The sequence below is a fragment of the Xenopus laevis genome, chromosome 8L (genome assembly GCF_017654675.1).
Source record: "Xenopus laevis strain J_2021 chromosome 8L, Xenopus_laevis_v10.1, whole genome shotgun sequence".
Classification (NCBI taxonomy): Eukaryota; Metazoa; Chordata; class Amphibia; order Anura; family Pipidae; genus Xenopus; species Xenopus laevis.
The window spans coordinates 91540525-91559756 of NC_054385.1; the positions used below are offsets into that span (position 1 = coordinate 91540525).

At 39.9% G+C, this 19232-nt stretch overlaps 1 protein-coding gene across 2 annotated transcripts in view; it reads right to left on the bottom strand.

Annotated features, from left to right (window-relative positions):
- jag2.L (jagged 2 L homeolog) overlaps nucleotides 1-17502 on the bottom strand; it is a 57327-nt gene extending 39825 nt beyond the window's left edge. For both annotated transcript variants that reach the window (XM_018230633.2, XM_018230632.2), the window contains exons 1-2: nucleotides 17194-17502; nucleotides 15328-15654 (exon numbers count right to left, since the gene is read on the bottom strand). In XM_018230633.2, the coding sequence (XP_018086122.1) occupies nucleotides 15328-15654; nucleotides 17194-17271 (405 nt within the window). In that variant the 5' untranslated portion in view covers nucleotides 17272-17502. The remainder of the gene's footprint in view (nucleotides 1-15327; nucleotides 15655-17193) is intronic.
- Nucleotides 17503-19232: the final 1730 nt, after the last annotated feature.

Consider the following 19232-nt stretch of genomic DNA (forward strand, 5'->3'; position numbering starts at 1 on the left):
TGGTATAGGTCACATGTAAACCCAAATATATAAAATCTAAAATGCTTAAGAGAATAAAATTTGCATGGCCCGACAGAACACTAACCAGTGCAAATCTTTTGGAGCACTCACCGGATAACTTTTCCTAGTGAAGCCAACATAAACTGTACTGAGGCAATATACATTAAGACAGGGGTCAGCAAACTTAACTATCAAAAGAGCCATTTTGCCCCCCCCCCCCCGGTCCACTAAAGAAAAATAGTCTGGAGCCGCAAAACATAACAGCATATAAACTTCTAAAAGTATTAACTTTTTTTTTCATTTTTTACAACATAATACAAAAAACAGAAGTGCAGTGTGTATGTGTAGGCCTACTTTGAAATAAATGAAACAATGAATAGCCCTATTAAATGCTAGTGTTCTCATCTGTTTAATGTGACTTCTGTTTCTGAAGCTCCATGCTGCAAGCAAGCATCAGGCTCCGGAGCCGTGTGTTGCCTACCCCTGCATTAAGAGGTGTGAATAACCAGTGAGGGTCACTAGGGGACCTAGGGACTGCAGAGTTGGCTCAGTTGTTGCACCACCTATTTGAAGGAGGAGGTATTGTCCGGTATAGTCCCAACTACTAAATACTACACGGGGCCCCAGTTTTTAATCCACCACTCAAAAAAACTAAAGTCCAAATGCGTGAACCATAAAATGAATAATGAGAGAAGACTTACATCCTTTGGTCAATAGGATAAGGTAGAATAACATGATCAACAAGAAACAGGAGGAACAAACATGACTTGCGGCAAAGGTATTTAGGTTCTTTTCCGGCTCATTACTTCTCTAAAACCTCTGAAATACACGAGCACCGAATACACTAATGACTTTTGTCACAAACTACGTGTGAGGTAAAACGTTTCTGTAAAACAGAGCGGTCAACTTATTCCTATATCTAGGGAAATTCGAATATCACAATTAAAAATGTAACAAAGCATTCAAAAGAATAAAAGAGAAAGTAAAACAAAATTAAATTTTTCCAACAAATATAGTCTCCACCTTTAGGAATAGACTTTATGTTCCAGGTACTATAGCCTAAATGGATACTATTGTAGTCCCCAAAGCAGCACTTAATATATGCTTTCAACTTCAGGGCTGAAACACCACTTTCCAAAAGCATTTTACACAGAGGTATTTGGTCATGGACATGAAGTCAAGATACGGTCTTCCAATACACACTGTGAAAAATACATGCCTTCAAAAGGGAAATATTTGCTTACACAGCTATTTAAAAGTGGAGTAAAATATGCAACATATGCAATACATTGTGTAATTAGAGAAATTGCCATGGTATACATGAGGCATCAAGGGGGACAACAGCTTCAGTTCAGAGTAACCCAGAATATGATCAAGTATAAAAATAGTGACAAAGTGTAAGTGAATGCCCTGATAGTGCCAAATATGTTGTTAGATTAAAGAATCCATCTGAGCAAGTGGACAGATTCTTGTGAGCAGCTATGGATGACCCAGAAATGTGAACATTCTCAAAACCATCGAATTAAGACCATCACAAAGAGGAAAGAAGACACTTTAAAGTTCTCAGAAAGCTGCCTTGTCCAAAAAAAAAAAAAAAAATTTGTACTATGGCTTTGTCCAAGAAGGGCTAGGTGATTTAAGGTTTATTCATAGCGGTAGCATATTAATCAGTTGAGCATTTGCTAAAGGGGAAAGGCAAATCAATTAAAGTTGAATCGGGAAATTTGTAAGCATATAAAATGCTGCTAAGCTCAAGGCCTGTGTGCTAGATGTGGCCTTCTAAGGTTTTGTATGGAACCTAGACTGCTCAAGAGCTCCACTGAACTCTCTGGATGACATCCTAAAGGAAACCCCCTTTATTCAGAGAGCTCTGAATTACGGAAAGGCTGTCTCCCCATAAACTCCAAATTTTTACAAATGATTTCCTTTTTCTCTGTAATAAGACACTACATTGTACTTGATCCAAACCAAGAAACAATTAATCCTGAAAGCAAAACCATCCTATTGGGTTTATTTAATGTTTACATCATTTTCTAGTAGACAAGGTATGAAAATCCAAATTATAGAAAGATCCTGAAAACTCCAGATCAGAAGCATTTTGGATAGCAGGTCTCATATCTGTATAACTGTATGGACCTTGCATCAATAAACCTGTGTATTTAAACTTGTAGGAATAGTCACTGCCTGGGTTGTACTTGTAGTGCCCTATGTTGCAGAGAACAAACTATTATTCTAATATACAAGAAAGTTATATACATGGAAAGATGCCATTTAAATGTGTAGTCACAAAAACTGAATAGAACATATGGTAGTATTCTACCAAAGTCGGCATTCCTCAGCCACTATTCCACTCATGTATGTACATATTTATTTATACAGTGCTAAATGTTATGTACAATCTTGACTCAGCAATGATATGCAGCTTTTGTAACCTCACATCTTGACTAGGAAAAGGCATGAGTGCAGCTGTAAAGTGGTTATGAAACTCCCTGTATAGCATTACAGCTGAAGCCTGCCACGGGATTCTGAGAGTTGCAATTCAACAAAAGGAACAAAAAGGGCTTAAGGTTGGACATCCCTGGTACATAAGCCGGTATACTGGGAAGTGATTTGACACTAGCAGCTACGGGAAGCGGGTACAGATCAGTTTCACAGAGTGAACACAACCTTTACATAGCAGCTTCTACTCACACCTAAATTCCTATGTACGGAAATTAGCTGCCTGTGTATTTCATTGAGCAGAATAAGCAGCTGTGCGAGTTGGGAAATATGGCAGCACAAATTAATTTTGTTCACCATTTTCTTCTGACCGGTATGTTTTAAAAAGGATAATAATAATAATAATAATAATAATAATAATGGCAAAACAGCACTATGCCTCAACACAGCAATCATTTACCCATAATATAAGTTGAATATATTTGAAAATGTACGGCCTACAGGCAAGATATGGCCCTCTACCTGTACACAGCCTTCATAAAATGATTTGCATGACATTTTCACAAAACAGAATAGATTGGAGATATACAAAATGGTGGACAGCACTTATCTGGAGTACTAGGGTCAATGCTTTAAATCAGTTAACAATTCCCTCAGTTGGGGCAAGAAGCATGGAAGCTACATTGATATGTACAAAATATAAATACCAACATTCTGATTAGTTCCAAATATTGAAAGCAAACCATAATCCTATAGAAGACAGTAGTATTCTGGACAGTCACATGTCCATTTGGTTTTAACAATATAATGCCAATTACTATCCTTTAGTCGCCAATACTCCTAGTCATAGGTTACTAGAATAGAAACTATTTCAGAATGCAAAGGACATCTTCATGTAATACGCTAAAATTATCTTAAAAGGTAAGCCATGATGCATAGAATGCAACACTGAGGCACACAGAATTGCTTGCACACAGGGCCTTGTTTTTTTAATTCCAACATTCATACAATATGGAGGTATGCAAAATATGGTGAAGAAAGGTAGGAGACTTAAGGTAGAGGGGTATGGCATATCGAAGAGCCAAACCATGATTTAACAGATTGATCACATTCAAAAGAATCAGAGGCAGGTTCACATAATCAAGTGGGTGTATTAAGGTCACGTAAGACCAAAATTATGTACACCAGTATGGGCAAAAAGCATTTTGGGATAATATTCGGTCTTCCATAGTTCTACTGTCCCTTTTAGAAAAACAGTGGTAAAAAAAAAAAAAAAAAAAAAAAAAAAATCACTTTATGGAAGAAATATGATTTTTAATTGCCACAGAGGCAACACAAGATGCTTATGTCTGAATATTTTGATTGCACTCATTATGCTCAGTAAAAATTACTTCCCCAGCAGGTGTTTGATGTACACGCCAAATAATTGATCAATTGGTCCACACGAGGAAATGATTTATTTTTTATTTTTTTTTTAAATCCACCTTTGGGTGCCCAGCTTATACTGTACGTATGCAGTCAATATTTAAATGACCATGGAAACGTCTTAAATCTGTCTGGAGCTTTACATGGCTGGCAGTCAATCATCAAGACCAAAAACTCAATTTAGGCCAGGGATCCCCAACATTTTTTTACCCATGAGCCACACACAGATGTAAAATGTGCTGGTGAGCTACACAGGCATGAAAAAAATTCCATGGGGATGGACACTTACTTTAAGGCCACCGTGAGCGACATCAAAGGGGTGGTGAGCCAATACATAAATATTACATATATTTCATTCTAGGTTTAATGGGTCCATTGACATTAGTTGGATAGTACTGCACCATTTTAGGGCCTTACCAAGTTACAATGGAAAAGCACATATTCATAGGAGGTGACACTTTATTTCACAGTTCACTATGTTGGAGAGTTACAGGTCACCGATTCATTCAGATCTCACTTCTATGGCTGGACAAACAACCAAACCGAATATAGTGGAGGGTTTGAGAATGGCCCCCTACAACTTGGGATCACAGGCAATAGTAAGCTTTATGTGAACCAAGAGTGCATCAAATATATGAAGGGTAGAACAGAACTCCACAAGCGTGTTTTAGTCGGATCGACTCCCATCGACAAGCCGAATGTAGTCGCAATCGTCAAGATACAATTGGACTAAATGAAAAGTGGGAGGTAACAACTACACGGTCAGACAGTTGGATGAAGACGCTGCGTCCACGTCAGACAGTCATGTCGCGTCAGATGTAATGTAGTTTTTACCTGACACTTCATTCAGTCCAATTAGAATGTTGACGCCTGTGTCTCCATCCGACTTGTGTGTTTTGTTGCCGAGCGCTGGTCCAACAAAAAACGCTGGTGGAGTTCTACCCTAAATGTGGACATTTTATAGATACAGTTGGCTTACCAGCCACTGCACAAGATTGAGGGCAGTGTCAAAATGGGGTGTCAGGAGCCCTCAACAGACAACCTCCAAAAAATGTTCCTAGTCTCTTCTGTTTACATACTACAGGTATGGGACCTGTTATGCAGAATGTTCAGGACCTGGGGTTTTCCAGGTAACGGATCTTTATACCTTAAGTCTACTAGAAACCCATAGGCTGTTTTTGCTTCCAATAAAAATTATACTTAAAGTTTTGTTCAAGTACAATGTACTGTTTTATTATTACAGAGAAAAAGACATTTTTAAAAATTTGGATTATTTGGATAAAATAGAGTCTATGGGAAATGGCCTTTCCTTAATTCAGAGCTTTCTGGATAATGAATCCTATACCTGTATAAGCATAATGTTTGCGTGAGCAGGAGGGTCCACCGAGACCACCTGAGCTCACTGGAGTTCTTGTGGGTCAGTGCGACACTCATGGGGAGGGCGCACACAATATATGAAAATGCACAAATAAGTACTCAGTAATCACCCACCTTTGAAATGCTTGGCTATGCCATTCTAACACAAGCCCTGGCTGTACAATGTATGTAAAAATGTCCTGATCTTACATTAATCAATAGTTTGGGATAATTACTGCAGTTTTTTTACTTTTCATTCAGCAAGACCATTCCTACTTGTCATATCCAACACCCCAGCCTCCACATCTTGAAAGATCAGTAGTGAAATTACAGTCAGGATTACACGAGTTTGCAAACATTCAGAAGAAAATTATTTCTACTGTCAAAATCTCTGTTCTGGGGACATGGGTGAACACTGGTGTTTAATTTGGCAAGCTGGCAGGAAAATAAAAAAGCATCAGGTCTTCCCGATCAAAACAAATGAAATGGAAACTCGTTCTGGGACAATATTCAGCAGTTACAGCTACTTTTCCTGCTCCAAGCATTCACTCTACACACACAGAATGAAGTTCCACTCAAAGAAACCCAAAGAGCAGATATCTCACTCGTGGTCCAGCCTACCAGAGGATCTCCTACTGTCTTACAGAAAAACGATACAATTTGTCACCATCTTTATATCTAATTGCTGTTTCGCCAGCTGACTGTTTTAACAGGTTTCCATCATAACCCCCTTGTAAAAATATGTTGGAAAGACGCACAACATTGCATCTACATTATTTGCTTAAAAAACACAAACGTGACTTTGGAAGAAGAACAGCATGCAGAATTTTAAAAGAAGCAACTCTGTTACTAGCATTACTTGTTTGTGATTATGGTCAAATAGGTTCCTAAAAATGTATTTGAACATTTGCAGCAGGAATACAGTATATACGTAAAGAAAATGCATCCACACATTGAAAACCTGTTTAATCTACACAATTTTTATGAAAAAAAGCAAGACCGCCACAGTTGCCAAGACATCACTGCCATGTAACTAGTCACAGATGCAGACAAATGCAACACCATATGGGTCAGAGCGTGCATATCTAGCACTATAGAAACAAACGAGAGAAAAAAAAGTACTTCACATCAACGCAATAGTATAAACTATAGGCAGAAATATACATACATTAGCACCCTATTTACATGGCCAGCTGGAAATACTGCAGTTGTGCCTACAACCAACACAGTATGACGCAGCAGCTGCATTCGCTCATGCTAAAAGGGATTGGAACTTGGCAATGTAGAGACCATATCAACAGCACATCTACTAGCTTATGTATTACCATTTGAAGGGAAAGACAGACAATTTAATTTCTTTTGATTAGATTTCAAAATGGCAGTGGGTATGGTCACATCAAATAGATGACAGCAAGTGGAAATGTGAATGTGCGAATACGAATGCGCCTTTTCTTGGGAAGATGCAGCAACCCTTTGTTGTTCAACACAACTCTCAAATTCATTTAAATTGGCATATTTATCAAATGGCGACAATATGATTTGGAAGGAAAATATCCAAGGTACCACCCTAAAAGTCTATTCAAATAAATTGGGGTATAGATGCTATAAAAACCATAACACGCTGAAATTATATCCTCAAGTGCAACTTCTGTTGCAGCAATTAAACAATAGCCATTATTATACAGATGGCAAATGAATAAAATTAGATTAAAACTGTAGCCTCCATGTAAATCTGTTAAAGGAATTTACTGTAAGCCCAATTGTGCTCCTGAGCTTTAGGCCATTATTAAAGCCCAAAACTAGAAGCCAAACTTGTCTGTAGGAGCATAAATGACATTCTTTGCCAGAATCCTCTCTGCACGGCATAATTCAACCAAGCTTCCACTGTGCACGTTTCTATTAATCATGAATTGGAACTGAAGAAGCAAAACATGTCTGGTGCTAACCTTGTTGTGCACATCAGATAAGGGGCTAGAAAGAATACTATCACGAGTGAGTTTGGCAAGGACAGGGTTGTAATGGGGCATGCTTTAGAGAAGAAAACAAAAGGGTGGAATGGACAGGTATCTTCTGACTAAAAGGGGCACATTTACTTAGCTCGAGTGAAGGATTAGAATGAAAAATACTTTGAATTTCAAAGTATTGTTTTGGCTACTTCGACCGATTCTAACTAAAAATCATTCGACTATTCAACCATTCGATAGTCGAAGTACTGTCTCTTTAAAAAAAACTTTGACCACCTACTTCGCCACCTAAAACCTACCGAGCACCAATGTTAGCCTATGGGAAAGGTCCCCATAGGCTTCCCTAGCAATTTCTGATCAAAGGAAAATCGTTCGAACGATTTTTCCTTCGATCGAACGAATTGCGGTAAATCCTTCTACCTCGATATTCGAAGGATTTAACTGTGCACCATAGTGTTATAGTCAAAGAGAAGGGGGAAGGACCTCTGATTTTCTCCAGTAAGAAATACTGAATTAACACTAATGGAATACATCCTGCTCATAGGCAGCATGCACAAGAGAAATGGTTAGGGAGTAGTGCCCTAAAAACAGCTTCCATACTTACTTGGCTAGACTAACTTTTAAACCAAGAAGACAGGGCATGAGAGGCACTATTGCAATCACTTTTATGCTCCGTGACAATGCATGTTAAAAAGTTTGACAGCATGGAGTAACCCTTATAATGGTTCAACTCTAGTCTGTTGGGATTTAGGGGTTGAATCTGGGAAATACTAGAAGTCATGGGCCAACCCTTTCCCATGACACTATCTAAGACAGAAGAGAATTGCATATTTAAAGATCATCTCACTAAATCTCTAAAACCACCACCATAAAAATTTACATGTTGCATGACAGGACTGTAATAAATACACATGAAACGTCCAAAACCTTAAAGGTATTAAGGCAAATATTACATGGAGGAAGCAGAGAAGGGCATAGGCCTCTTGTCCAGAAAATGAGGAAACAGGAAGCAATACTTTTAAACCCAAAAGGAAATGGAATGAATAGTAATCACAATACAAATGCTCTACAATGCAGAGAGCCAAATGCAAAGTTATAGATTTCTCATACAAGTAAGAACTCAGGCTGCTCTTTTAGTTATGTATGCAGAGCATAAATATTGAAAGCATCCATTAAAAATAAAATTAAAATGCATTATACAGCACAGCAGTTATCCACAGATGGCAAGGAGAGAAAAAACAAAACAAAACAGGGGAACATATTTAGCTTTCCCAAAGAGCGGGGGGATGAAATAGATGGCTATGAAACTCCTTATTGATTTGTACTATCATTAAATGATATTAAGAGTCCAGCGATCATTGATCTTTGTTTACAAACTGCTCCAAATCTTATCCCAGGTGAAACGGGAACAGGTGCTCAGTTTCCTGACAGGTTGCATAGGGCACATAAGCCGTTACTTAAAGACTATTGCACAGTTCCTTAGCAACAAGCTAGAAGCTTTGAAAGGAGCATAAAAGGCATTGCTATTTAGCCTTGAAAACCTGTACCCGAGCCATGTAATGGAAGATTTTGGAAGTCATTTGAGACATATGAACTTGCCTTTACCCATTATTAGAGAGTTTATCTATGTACTAGAGGGAAGACATACATTATATGCACATGCATTGTAGAAATATCCAATCTACAAGCCCTAAGGTCTCAGTTACAGTTTTGTTTGTGAGAAAAGACATAGCAACAAAATGCATTAAACACTCTGATGTCTGCAGGTATAGCACCTGTATGTTATCATCACCTTTACAAAATGTAATTATCAGTGTACTGGTAAGCTGGGGCCTTAGAATCTAAGCTCCGCTGGGGCAGAAAATGATAATCTCTGTAAAGCACTGCAAAATATGATATATAATAATGAATAATGATAACAATTTTAGTAGTATAGCAAGAGTACCTTTTTTTACATATTCACAGGACATAATTATCAAGTTCTCTCTCATTTGGCAATCATTACCTTTGATTGGTGTAGTGCAGGAAGAACGGCAATTAAAAAAAAAAAAAAAGGCAGGTTGTTATGGTTACTGCACAGGGGATAATTTGAACCTTTGATAGTAAATAAGAGCTCCTGGCTACTATCCCAGGCCTATGGGACTCGTAATAAAAATAGGCCTGCTTCCATGAGAGATGACCTGGAAGTGTGCTATGGACTTCATTATGCTTCCTATGGATGCCGCACAAACTCTGTGCTTGTGCCAACACGGCTTTCAGCATGAACCGGAATCTTGCACCATGCAGCTCAACTAGACTTCTATGGATGTACAAAAGCTTAAATAAAAGTGCTCTGGCTGTACAGAAAGTTAAAAGCTCCTTCAGACTATTTGATGCAGGCTGTAGAATCTACAGTGCTAACTGTCAAGTACCACGTTCATTTTTACATTGCAGTTTTCAGCACTGCAGATCCAGAGTCAACAACAGCCAGCTTATTAATGGATTGCTACCCACTCAAAGCGGTACGATCTACTATGGCAAGCTCCTGTAAAAATCACGAATGTTGTTGGAGAGCCTTTCCGTGGAACAACTGCAAGGGTCCATGGTGGGTCCTTACAAGGCAGATAATTTGATTACCAGTACACAACCTTCTCCATGCGTTGCAACAGTTTCTCATGCAGGATTCCATTATGCAAGGGTATTATCTGTATACTGGGAATCTAATTATTGATCTCTAATGACCAAATGTGGCAGAATGACCTATTTAAATAACCAAAATTTATGGTTATTTCTTGCGTTACAAAATAGGCAAAAAAGGTTTTTCAGTACAATTTCTGCTCACAGAACTTATGTTGAGCATGGGGGTATACAGCCCCTTAAAGGAACAGTTCAGTGTAGTTCTACTAAGGCTGGAGTGACTGGATGTCTAACATAACAGAATACAACTTCCTGCTTTGCAGCTCTCTAACTCCGAGTTAGCGACTTGAAGGGGGGCCACGTGGGACATAACTGTTCAGTGAGTTTGCAATTGATCCTTAGCATGCAGGTCAGATTCAAAAGCAACAGTTATGATCCATGTGGTCCCCATCAAGTCACTGATTGGTTACTGCCTGGTAACCAATCAGTGGAAACCAAGAGAGCTGAAAAGCAGGTGGTAGTGTTCTGTTTTGTTAGACATCCAGTCACACAAGACTTTATACATTACATTTTTGGCTAACTAACTATATTAGAAACATTTTTATTTTGCACAACCTATTAACCCAGTTTTTATTTTTACACTGAACAATTCCTTTGTGAAAATACAGGGTCTACTGTCTAGCCCTGGCGAGGACTGCTCCTTCCGAAGTGGAATTATGCAGCCACCAATTAGAGAAGCTGATGTAAGGAGCTGTATATGGTGAAGGTCACATATCAGCTGATTTAGTCACACGTGCAGCAAAACGACTGAATCAGATAGGAAAGCCATTTGGCCACGCTAACTTACACTTCCTTTAATCAAAAGCCCCACATGGTGTATCTGAATTTAAACTGAAATTCTAGGAACTTAAGGTGTCAACAGATCCCTATGTAAGAGCAAATGTAATGTTTCGGAGAGAAGTATGGTTACTATGGGAATGAAACAGCCCTTTGTGTTGAGGTACAAATTAGAAGAACTGGAAGAATAGAGTTTGCAGTTGGTGGCCACCTCCCATAACTATGTGTATACATGTGCAACTGGATAGATATAAGAGAGGGAGAACATTCAGGCCAGGTTAGTGTAAGGATGCCAGATCATAGGAAACATTTGGGAAAATTCTGGCTGAAAGGCTGATAATAGGAAAGCAAAAAAGCCTGAGGCCTTTTTGTTTTTAAACAACCTCGTTGCATCAGAGGTGCCATTTCATGAGAGTTGTAAACATTATGATTATAATGGTAATAAGATCTAATGCAGGGTTTGTAGTGTAGTAAACAAACATTAAAACAGCATGAGCTAATAGATATTGAAAGACTACACTTAAGATCACCTCTAACAAATAGTGTAAACACTAAAGCATCCTGACATGGTATTATTCTATTTGGGCAAGCAATCCAAACAGATGCAGCACCTCTTTACTTATTCCAGTGAATCACCCTGGTTGACTTTCCTTGTGAAGCCACCCATTGATATTAAATCCCTCAGTCCGAGTACAGTGACATTGTGCTGCTTCTGCTCAACCAACTTTGTTTTAGGGCCCTGGCAAAGAACATGCGCATAACCAGTCCATAATCAGATATCTCCACTTTGACCAATAATGTGTGGATCACATGGTATACCCGCATGTCAAAATTAAGCTACATGGGACCTGTTATCCAGAATGCTCGGGACCTGGGTTTTTCCGGATAACGGATCTTTCCATAGTTTGTATCTTCATGCCTTAAGTCTACTAGAAAATCATGTAAACATTAAATAAACCCAATAATATGGTATTGCTTCCAATAAGGATTAATTATATCTTAGTTTGGATCAAGTACAAGCTACTGTTTTATTATTACAGAGAAAAAGGAAATCATTTTTAAACATATTTGTATAAAATGGGAGAAGTCCTTTCCGTAATTCGGAGCTTTCTGGATAACGGGTTTCCAGATAAGGGATCCTATACCTGTACTAAAGCCCAGCCTGTCTGGTACAAGGCACTTGGGTTATTACAATACTACCGTTGCTCACTAAAATATGATCTGATCCATAAATGGTGTATAACAAATATGGTCCACCTACATGAAAAAAATTGGACACCATTTATTCCAGGCATGTATTTGGCTTCATACTACAACAGTCTGATTTCATCTTGTGATTACAAAGAAATGGATTCTCATTGGATCTGTGACTCCAGAACGAGAGTTCTTGGTCTGACCGACTGCATGACAGGTCCAGACTGGAATTCAGAATAGGCCATGGCATATCAATTACACATCAGCCCACTAAATAGTGGCATCTTACTGCAGCCCCTCTGGCATTTGCCAGAATGCAGAGATTGCCAGTCTGGGCTTGCTGCATGAGACAGGACCTGCAGCATGGTGTATCTCAAGATACATGCATAACAGCGATAACTAGTGTCAGAATGATGGTTTATATCTAAAGTGTGAGGCACAATAAAAAACACCCCCATGAATACTCAAGTTAGGTGAGAGTACAATCTACAGGCTTACTAAGAAGTAAAGGGTCAATAAATAACGGTTACACATGGTGTCTCCATTGTGGCAATGTTCCAAAAAGCAATGTAAACACAAGGGATAACAAAAGCTGAAATTCCGTGCTTGGGTAAGTAATTGTCAAGCAAGTGCAGATCCTAGATGAATTCCAAATGTAATAGGCTAATTGTCTGTATTCACCATTTGTCACGCATGCAGATGATTTGAGTTTTAGATAGGACACACAATCTTATATAAAGATGACACCAGACGCTAGTAACATCTCAAGCTATAGGTATACACAGGGGTTTTTGAAGCTTTATTTTAAAAAAGTTTTAGCAGGATGATCCCCCTCCCCCTTGTTATCTTGCTTGCATTACATATTTCAGGAAAAGTGCTACATGGCACGCACAGAGAAAGAGCAAGCTCCACACTGCATGCTCACAATAACAGTAAAAGGTTCTTCATGATAAATGAAGCCTATCCATTCTTAAACAAAGCTAAAGATACTTCAAAAACGACTTCTGTTCTCTACTACGCAGATGAAATCCATGTCCAGAATGTAACAGGAGCCAATGCAAGATGAAATGAAGACATTTCATCAACACTTGAGGGATAAATTTAGACGAGTGGCATTTTTGTAAAGCAGTGTGAGACCAACGATCCTCATCGCATGTGATCTGCAGCAGAGTACACCTGTCTCGGCCAGAGGAAGGGGTGTGCGCTCTGGGCACATAAGAGACACTGTTTGGGGGGAGGGGGGTGAAGATTTGTTACATGAGCCATTGGTGAAACCTCATGTTTAATGCACTTTAATCTCACACAGAGCCAGTACTACTGACATGCCACAGACACACGCTTGGATTGGGTTACTTACAGTTACAGGAAAACGGGAGACCCACAAATTTATTTATGCAGTAAAAAGGAGGTGGCATGCACAAAAGTCTTTAGCAGAATACGTCAGTATGTGCCATTAAAAATTTCTTTAATTATTATAAGTCCTGAAAAAGGGGTCTTTCTATAATTTGTTAATGGAGAAGGAAAGTTGTTTACCACTTGGGGGTGGCAAATGTTAGGCACCCCCAAATGATTGTATTTACTTACCTGAAACCCGGGCCGGTGTGCTGATCAGCAGAAAACTGCACCGGCACGGTGTTATTCCAGCGAGCACCACGGACGGAGTGATCCTCTTCCTATTTCCCGGAGCAGACGCATGCGCAGTACAACGAAATAGCCGACTTTTTAGTTGAAGTGTCGGCTTTTTACTCTAATGTGCATGCGCAGCCGCGCGAAGAAAGAAGAAGCCGAAAGAGGATCGCTCTGTGGTGCTCACTGGAATAACGCTGGCCCGGTGTAGTTTTCTGCTGATAGGAGCACCGGCCCGGGGTTTCAGGGAAGTAAATATATTCACTTTGGGGTGCCAAGTGGTAAACAACCTTCCTTCTCCTTTAAAGCCACTAAAAATAGGATTGTTTTGATGCCAATGCGGATTTATGCAGCTTTGTTACCATCAAGTTCAAACTAGTATTATGGAGAGGAAGAAAAAAAAAAAAAAAAAAAAAAACACACCACTAGGGAAATTGCAATCCTGCACATTCTGTATAACGTGTAATTGCATAGAATGGTAGATTTATATTTAATTGCGCAGTTATGAGATCTTATTTTATAAAACAAACAAAAAACAGTTAAGCTTGCAGTATGTATAGCACCAAAGTTTTCTGTATACCACTAAAAGAAACACAACCGTTGACAATAATAAAGTTAAATAAGAATATGCAGCAAATTCCTGTGCCTATCAACAGTTTAGACTATGGGTGAAACACACGCTAAAGGCATGAGCATCATGAGTTAATGACCTTAACTTTCCAGCCCAGCCCCCCTCCATCCAAGCTACAGGATGGATTGAAGCCAACTGCGCAACACACCCCTATGGGGATTATGCAGTCCCTGGAGGAGTCTTCAACAGCGAACCAGCCCCTTTTTCCTCAGTATGGGCTGCGTGCTGTCTGTCTGCCACCTGTAACCATGAAATAGCAGATCCAGGGTCCCTAGATAATCACACGCCCTGAGTTAACATGTCTGCCTCGTCTAACCATGTCACGCCATGAATATCTACAAACAGCGATGCTGGGGGAGCTAGAGCCTCCCCTCAATCTGACATACTTGAAGGCTTCCAGGACACTGTTTGAACATGGTGTGCTGCCTTGTCTGCATTTGCAAATCACAAAATATTGTATTAGCTTTTGTTTGTTCCTTTACAGGAAGGGGTCATTTAGACAAGATGACATCCACATACAGCAATTTAGCTTTGAAGCAAAAGGCACAGCAGGACTCCATCCTCCAACCTACACATGCTCTGCACTGGAAAGGGAATTTATATTCTATTTAATGCATGTAATTTAGGGAACAGCAGATGGCTGAATTTACAGATAGTCACATTAATATACTACAATATGTAATATACCCTACTGAAGCGATTCAATGCATGTGCCCTCTGAACTGCTCCTTTTGCAAAGCTTAATCTGGAAACCAGTGTTACAACAAACAGCCCAGGTGAATGGTATCCATGCAAACTCGGGTGAACTGCATGCAGCTCCATTCCCTACAGAGAAGACAATCTATTGGTTTATAGCTGAAACGCGAGAGAACTTCTGCCATGAATTATGACAGAAATGTTACATGCCGGGGCACAAGCTGCACATAAAGACATCTGCAGTATCAACTGCTCACCCCCATATGCACACATAAAACTGCCTTTCTCAAGGGCAAAGCCGAAACACTTATCTGCATCGGAAAGTCACAGAGAAACAGAGCCACTAGCTACCACCTCTGAAATGGATACTTCCAAAAAAAAAAAACAATCCAAACAATATGATTAGGTTGATATGGGACCTAATAAGACCACCACTTTGAACTTGTGCTTCTAAAAACCAAACCCCCCCCCCTTGTTAAACCCCCATTATAACATATCTTTGTAGCATCAAGATACTGGACAGGTAAGGAAAAGCCAACTTACCGTCCAGGCAAACTGGAAAGGAATAGTAATCCTGCCACTCTCACTGGGGGTACTTTTACCATGGTGGTTGTATTTGTTGTTCAAATAAATAGTATTTCCACCGAGAACCGAAGTAAATCCTGAGCCATAGTTGCATGGTCCAGTTGGGGTGATCTTGGCCTGAAACTCCTTCAGACAGACCTTCAGGTAAGTATCACACTCGTCTTTTCCACAGTCCAGGTTCTGATCGCTCTTAATGTCATCGCAGCATTCCCCATTTAACAATTCTCCGTTGGCATTCTTCAGAGAGATCAGCTGCAGCTCGAAATAACCAGTGGAATGGGAGACCTAAATATAACATATCAAATGGGGAGACAACCTCATTACTACGGTGCCTTGGGACCTGCCAGGAGGACGCAATACTGGCACCCCCCCCCCCCATGGAGCAGAAGAAACATGGATTAAGCGTAATTGGGCATTAAATTTATTGATCACACAAGGTTAATGCAGCAGCCATTAGGACATAAAACTTTACCCAATCCAATTCAGCTTAGTATACACAGAAGCACAGGGGAGGACATACCATTCTGCTATATTTTAGGGCATTGGTCTTACCGTCAACAACAGCCAACAAAAAGTTGGATCATGGAGTAATTCCATAAAAATCTATTTAAAAGGGGGGGGGGTCCTAGTACTCTGAAGTGGTTTGATACAATAAAAATATATATATTTTCTAGGGCCAAACAGCCTATATTTAAAAGATACCAGCTCACAACCCATAACTAAAGGTCATGTTTGTTTTAAACATTTGGGCTCAAAGACATTAAAACATTTAAGAAATGCATGTTTGTTGCAGTCCATGGTATATAGCAACCAGATTTAGGATGCCATTATTGGTTAATAACGTGTAACACCATGCATGCATTTACAGGGAGAAAGATAGGAAATAAACCAGAAATGATGGAGTGAAGTGAATTATCTGTAGCTCATGGAAGGGCAAATTGGCTACTCTTATTAGGTGAAACAAGGAACACCTGCACGTACTGGGAAGAGGAGGCTCAATAATTTGACATTAACATGTGCATAGTATGCAGAGCAGGCATCCAAACCGAGACCCTCCATTTATTGTTGAACTACAAATCTTAGCAGCACAATAAAGCCATATGCTGGAAGTTGCTGAATGCAAATAAATGCCTGATGTGAACAGCCACACAACTGGAAGGCTCATCAATATACAAGTATAATGCTATACGAATATAAGATGCTTGCAGGAAACCAAATGGATATTGAACAAATGCATCCAGATCCCCAATACTCTAGGTATTAGTAATACACTGCAAAAATATATATATATATATATATATATATATATATATATATATATATATATATATATATAATGGGCAGGTCTACTAGGCTAGTTGTGCAGTTAGAGTGTTTGTAATTAGCATTAGGTGCAGCTAATGATCTGATGCAGATGGTGGGGCACAGGGATGCACAATCATTAGGCACAATCATTAGGCACTGATCTGGCAACCTGTGTCTCCATGCTTGTAATTCACAGAGCCAAAGAGAAAAATAAAAAGTAATTAAACTTTGGCATGTCCTGACAGCTGGAGGGCCACAGGTTAAAACTCACCCTCCTATTTAATAGAATAAATATTAATCTAATAATTGTTACACTATTGATAGAAAAGCATGTCACTAAGGAGGCCCAGAGATACTAAGGGTAAATGCCCCTTCTGCCTAAACCTGGTAATTGCTAAACTATGGATCTGCAGGTTGGGCACATGCGAATGAATGTCAGGAGAAATACAGGCAGGTGGAGAGGGGATCATGGGAGAAAGAGGCTGCAGATGTGATGTTATTCTAGAGATCCAGCCTTACCTGAACCCACAAAGTTAGCAATACCAAAGCCAGCACTGAGAGGTGGCCGCCGCCGCAGCTGCTACTTATATCCAACATCGCTGGGAAATATGTGAGCGTCGGCCGGCGCTACCAGTAACACGCAGGGAAAGGCAGTAAAGGATTAGCCATGGAGCAGCAAAGCTCCGTCCACAAGGGATAAAATGATCGCAGTCTACTGGAGCAGTGCGAATACCTAGGATGTCAGTCAGGGCAGCTCCCAGCCCCAACTCCTTCGATCGGCTCTAGAGACTCTCTGGTCCCATCACCACCAACATGTAGGTGAAAGACTGACAGCTCCATTAACCATTAGTAAACGGCGCCCAGGCATTGATATTCATGAGGGGCGTGTCGTGGGCGGGGCCCATATTGAAGCGCTCAGGGAAAGGGTGGTGGAGGACGCCGGGCCAGAGGGGAGGGAGAGGTAGTGCAGGTTGTGCTGTACGCAGGGTTAATGCTGAGCCCTGTTCTTTCATCTTTCTTGTATATCTGCTGTATTCCCCTCAAGTGTCTTGCATAACTTACTCATACATGACCGAGCATGCAAACGCAGGCTTTAATAAAATAAGAAAATCAAATACGCCATTATGTGAGGAAACAAGGGCAGGTTAACTGGCATTGTGTATTGCAGAGACAATTGCTTTTCCCCGGCTCCACGCTGCCTCTAGACCTTATATAGATATGGCTGCTGGTTTATGAGCTGAGTACAATTTGTAATGACCTTGTTGGCCCTCGTCGTGTATCTTCTGAAGAGAGTGTAAAGCACTACACCAGGGTGCACCTGTTCTACTGCTCTAAAATGGCCACTAGCTTTAAGAAACATGCACAGTTGTTGCATTTGCTTACAGGGCCCTGGAGGCAGCCATTATGTACTGGGTTCCCTCTGCTCTTTGGCCCTTTACACTTGTGACTTGCATTAGTGCAATGAGTTCACTAAACATCCCCATAACACCACCACAGATTTTAGTGTGTTAGTAGCTCATGGTACTTGTGCCAGGCCCAGAGATGATGCCAGGCTGCCAAAAGACCTGGTGAACTACATACTAATTGTACCCAGGAAGTGTTGTTTCATGCCAAATACCGACAGGGAATTCAGTTTAGAGTATCCAGCATGCAACGTTACATTTAAGATAGTTACTAAGATCTGGGACACTGTGCATAAGATTTGGGGTACAAGCCTGGCAACACCACTATTTGCACCTTGGCATAAGAAATGTAAACCCATACTTGATCCAGCTACATACAAATGCCCCAAAAAAACCTAAGCACCCCCCCAATAACCTAACCACTGCCACTATGTCCGGACTAAACAGCTAGCCTATCTATGTAAATGTATGTGCCTACGGAAAATATTTTAAAATGTCATCATTTTTGCATATTATTATAAAGATATTTAATGAAGCCAGTGAAAGTCTGTTTTCACATACACAAAAGATACTTTTTTGGTAATATCATTTCTATTTGCAGTCCATTGAGCTCCCCCTTCTGCTTAAACAATGCAGAACACGGAGAATGTGCCGCACGTCGATAAATCGCTTGCTCCTTGGATCCAACAGACCTGCAGAAAATGAAGTGGGGAGTTTAAACATTTCCCCATAAACATTAAACCAATAATAAAGATGAGCTGGGAAAAAATGTGAATATTCAATCAGCCCTTTTGTGGAAATGTGCTTAATTATTAAGGTCACTCAAAAATCTGCATTTAATTATATTGTGGTTAATAACCTTGGGGATAGCAAGGATCATCTGCGGTATTACTGTGACAGATTATCAGCAGGGGGGATTTAGCTGGGTTCCGTACCTGATTGTTATGTCAAGCCCTTCGGTTCTTCGAAATCCTAGAATTCCATGCAGCGGATATGTTGTGTTTTATTGAACAGCTCACATCACTCACAGAAAAGTATTATTTACAGCTTGTTATGAATGATTTCTAAATCTGACTACCTTTATGTTTTATACCATACCAGACAATATTCTGAAAGACTGATCTGTATTACAGATTGGAAGTTCTTAGGGCCTTC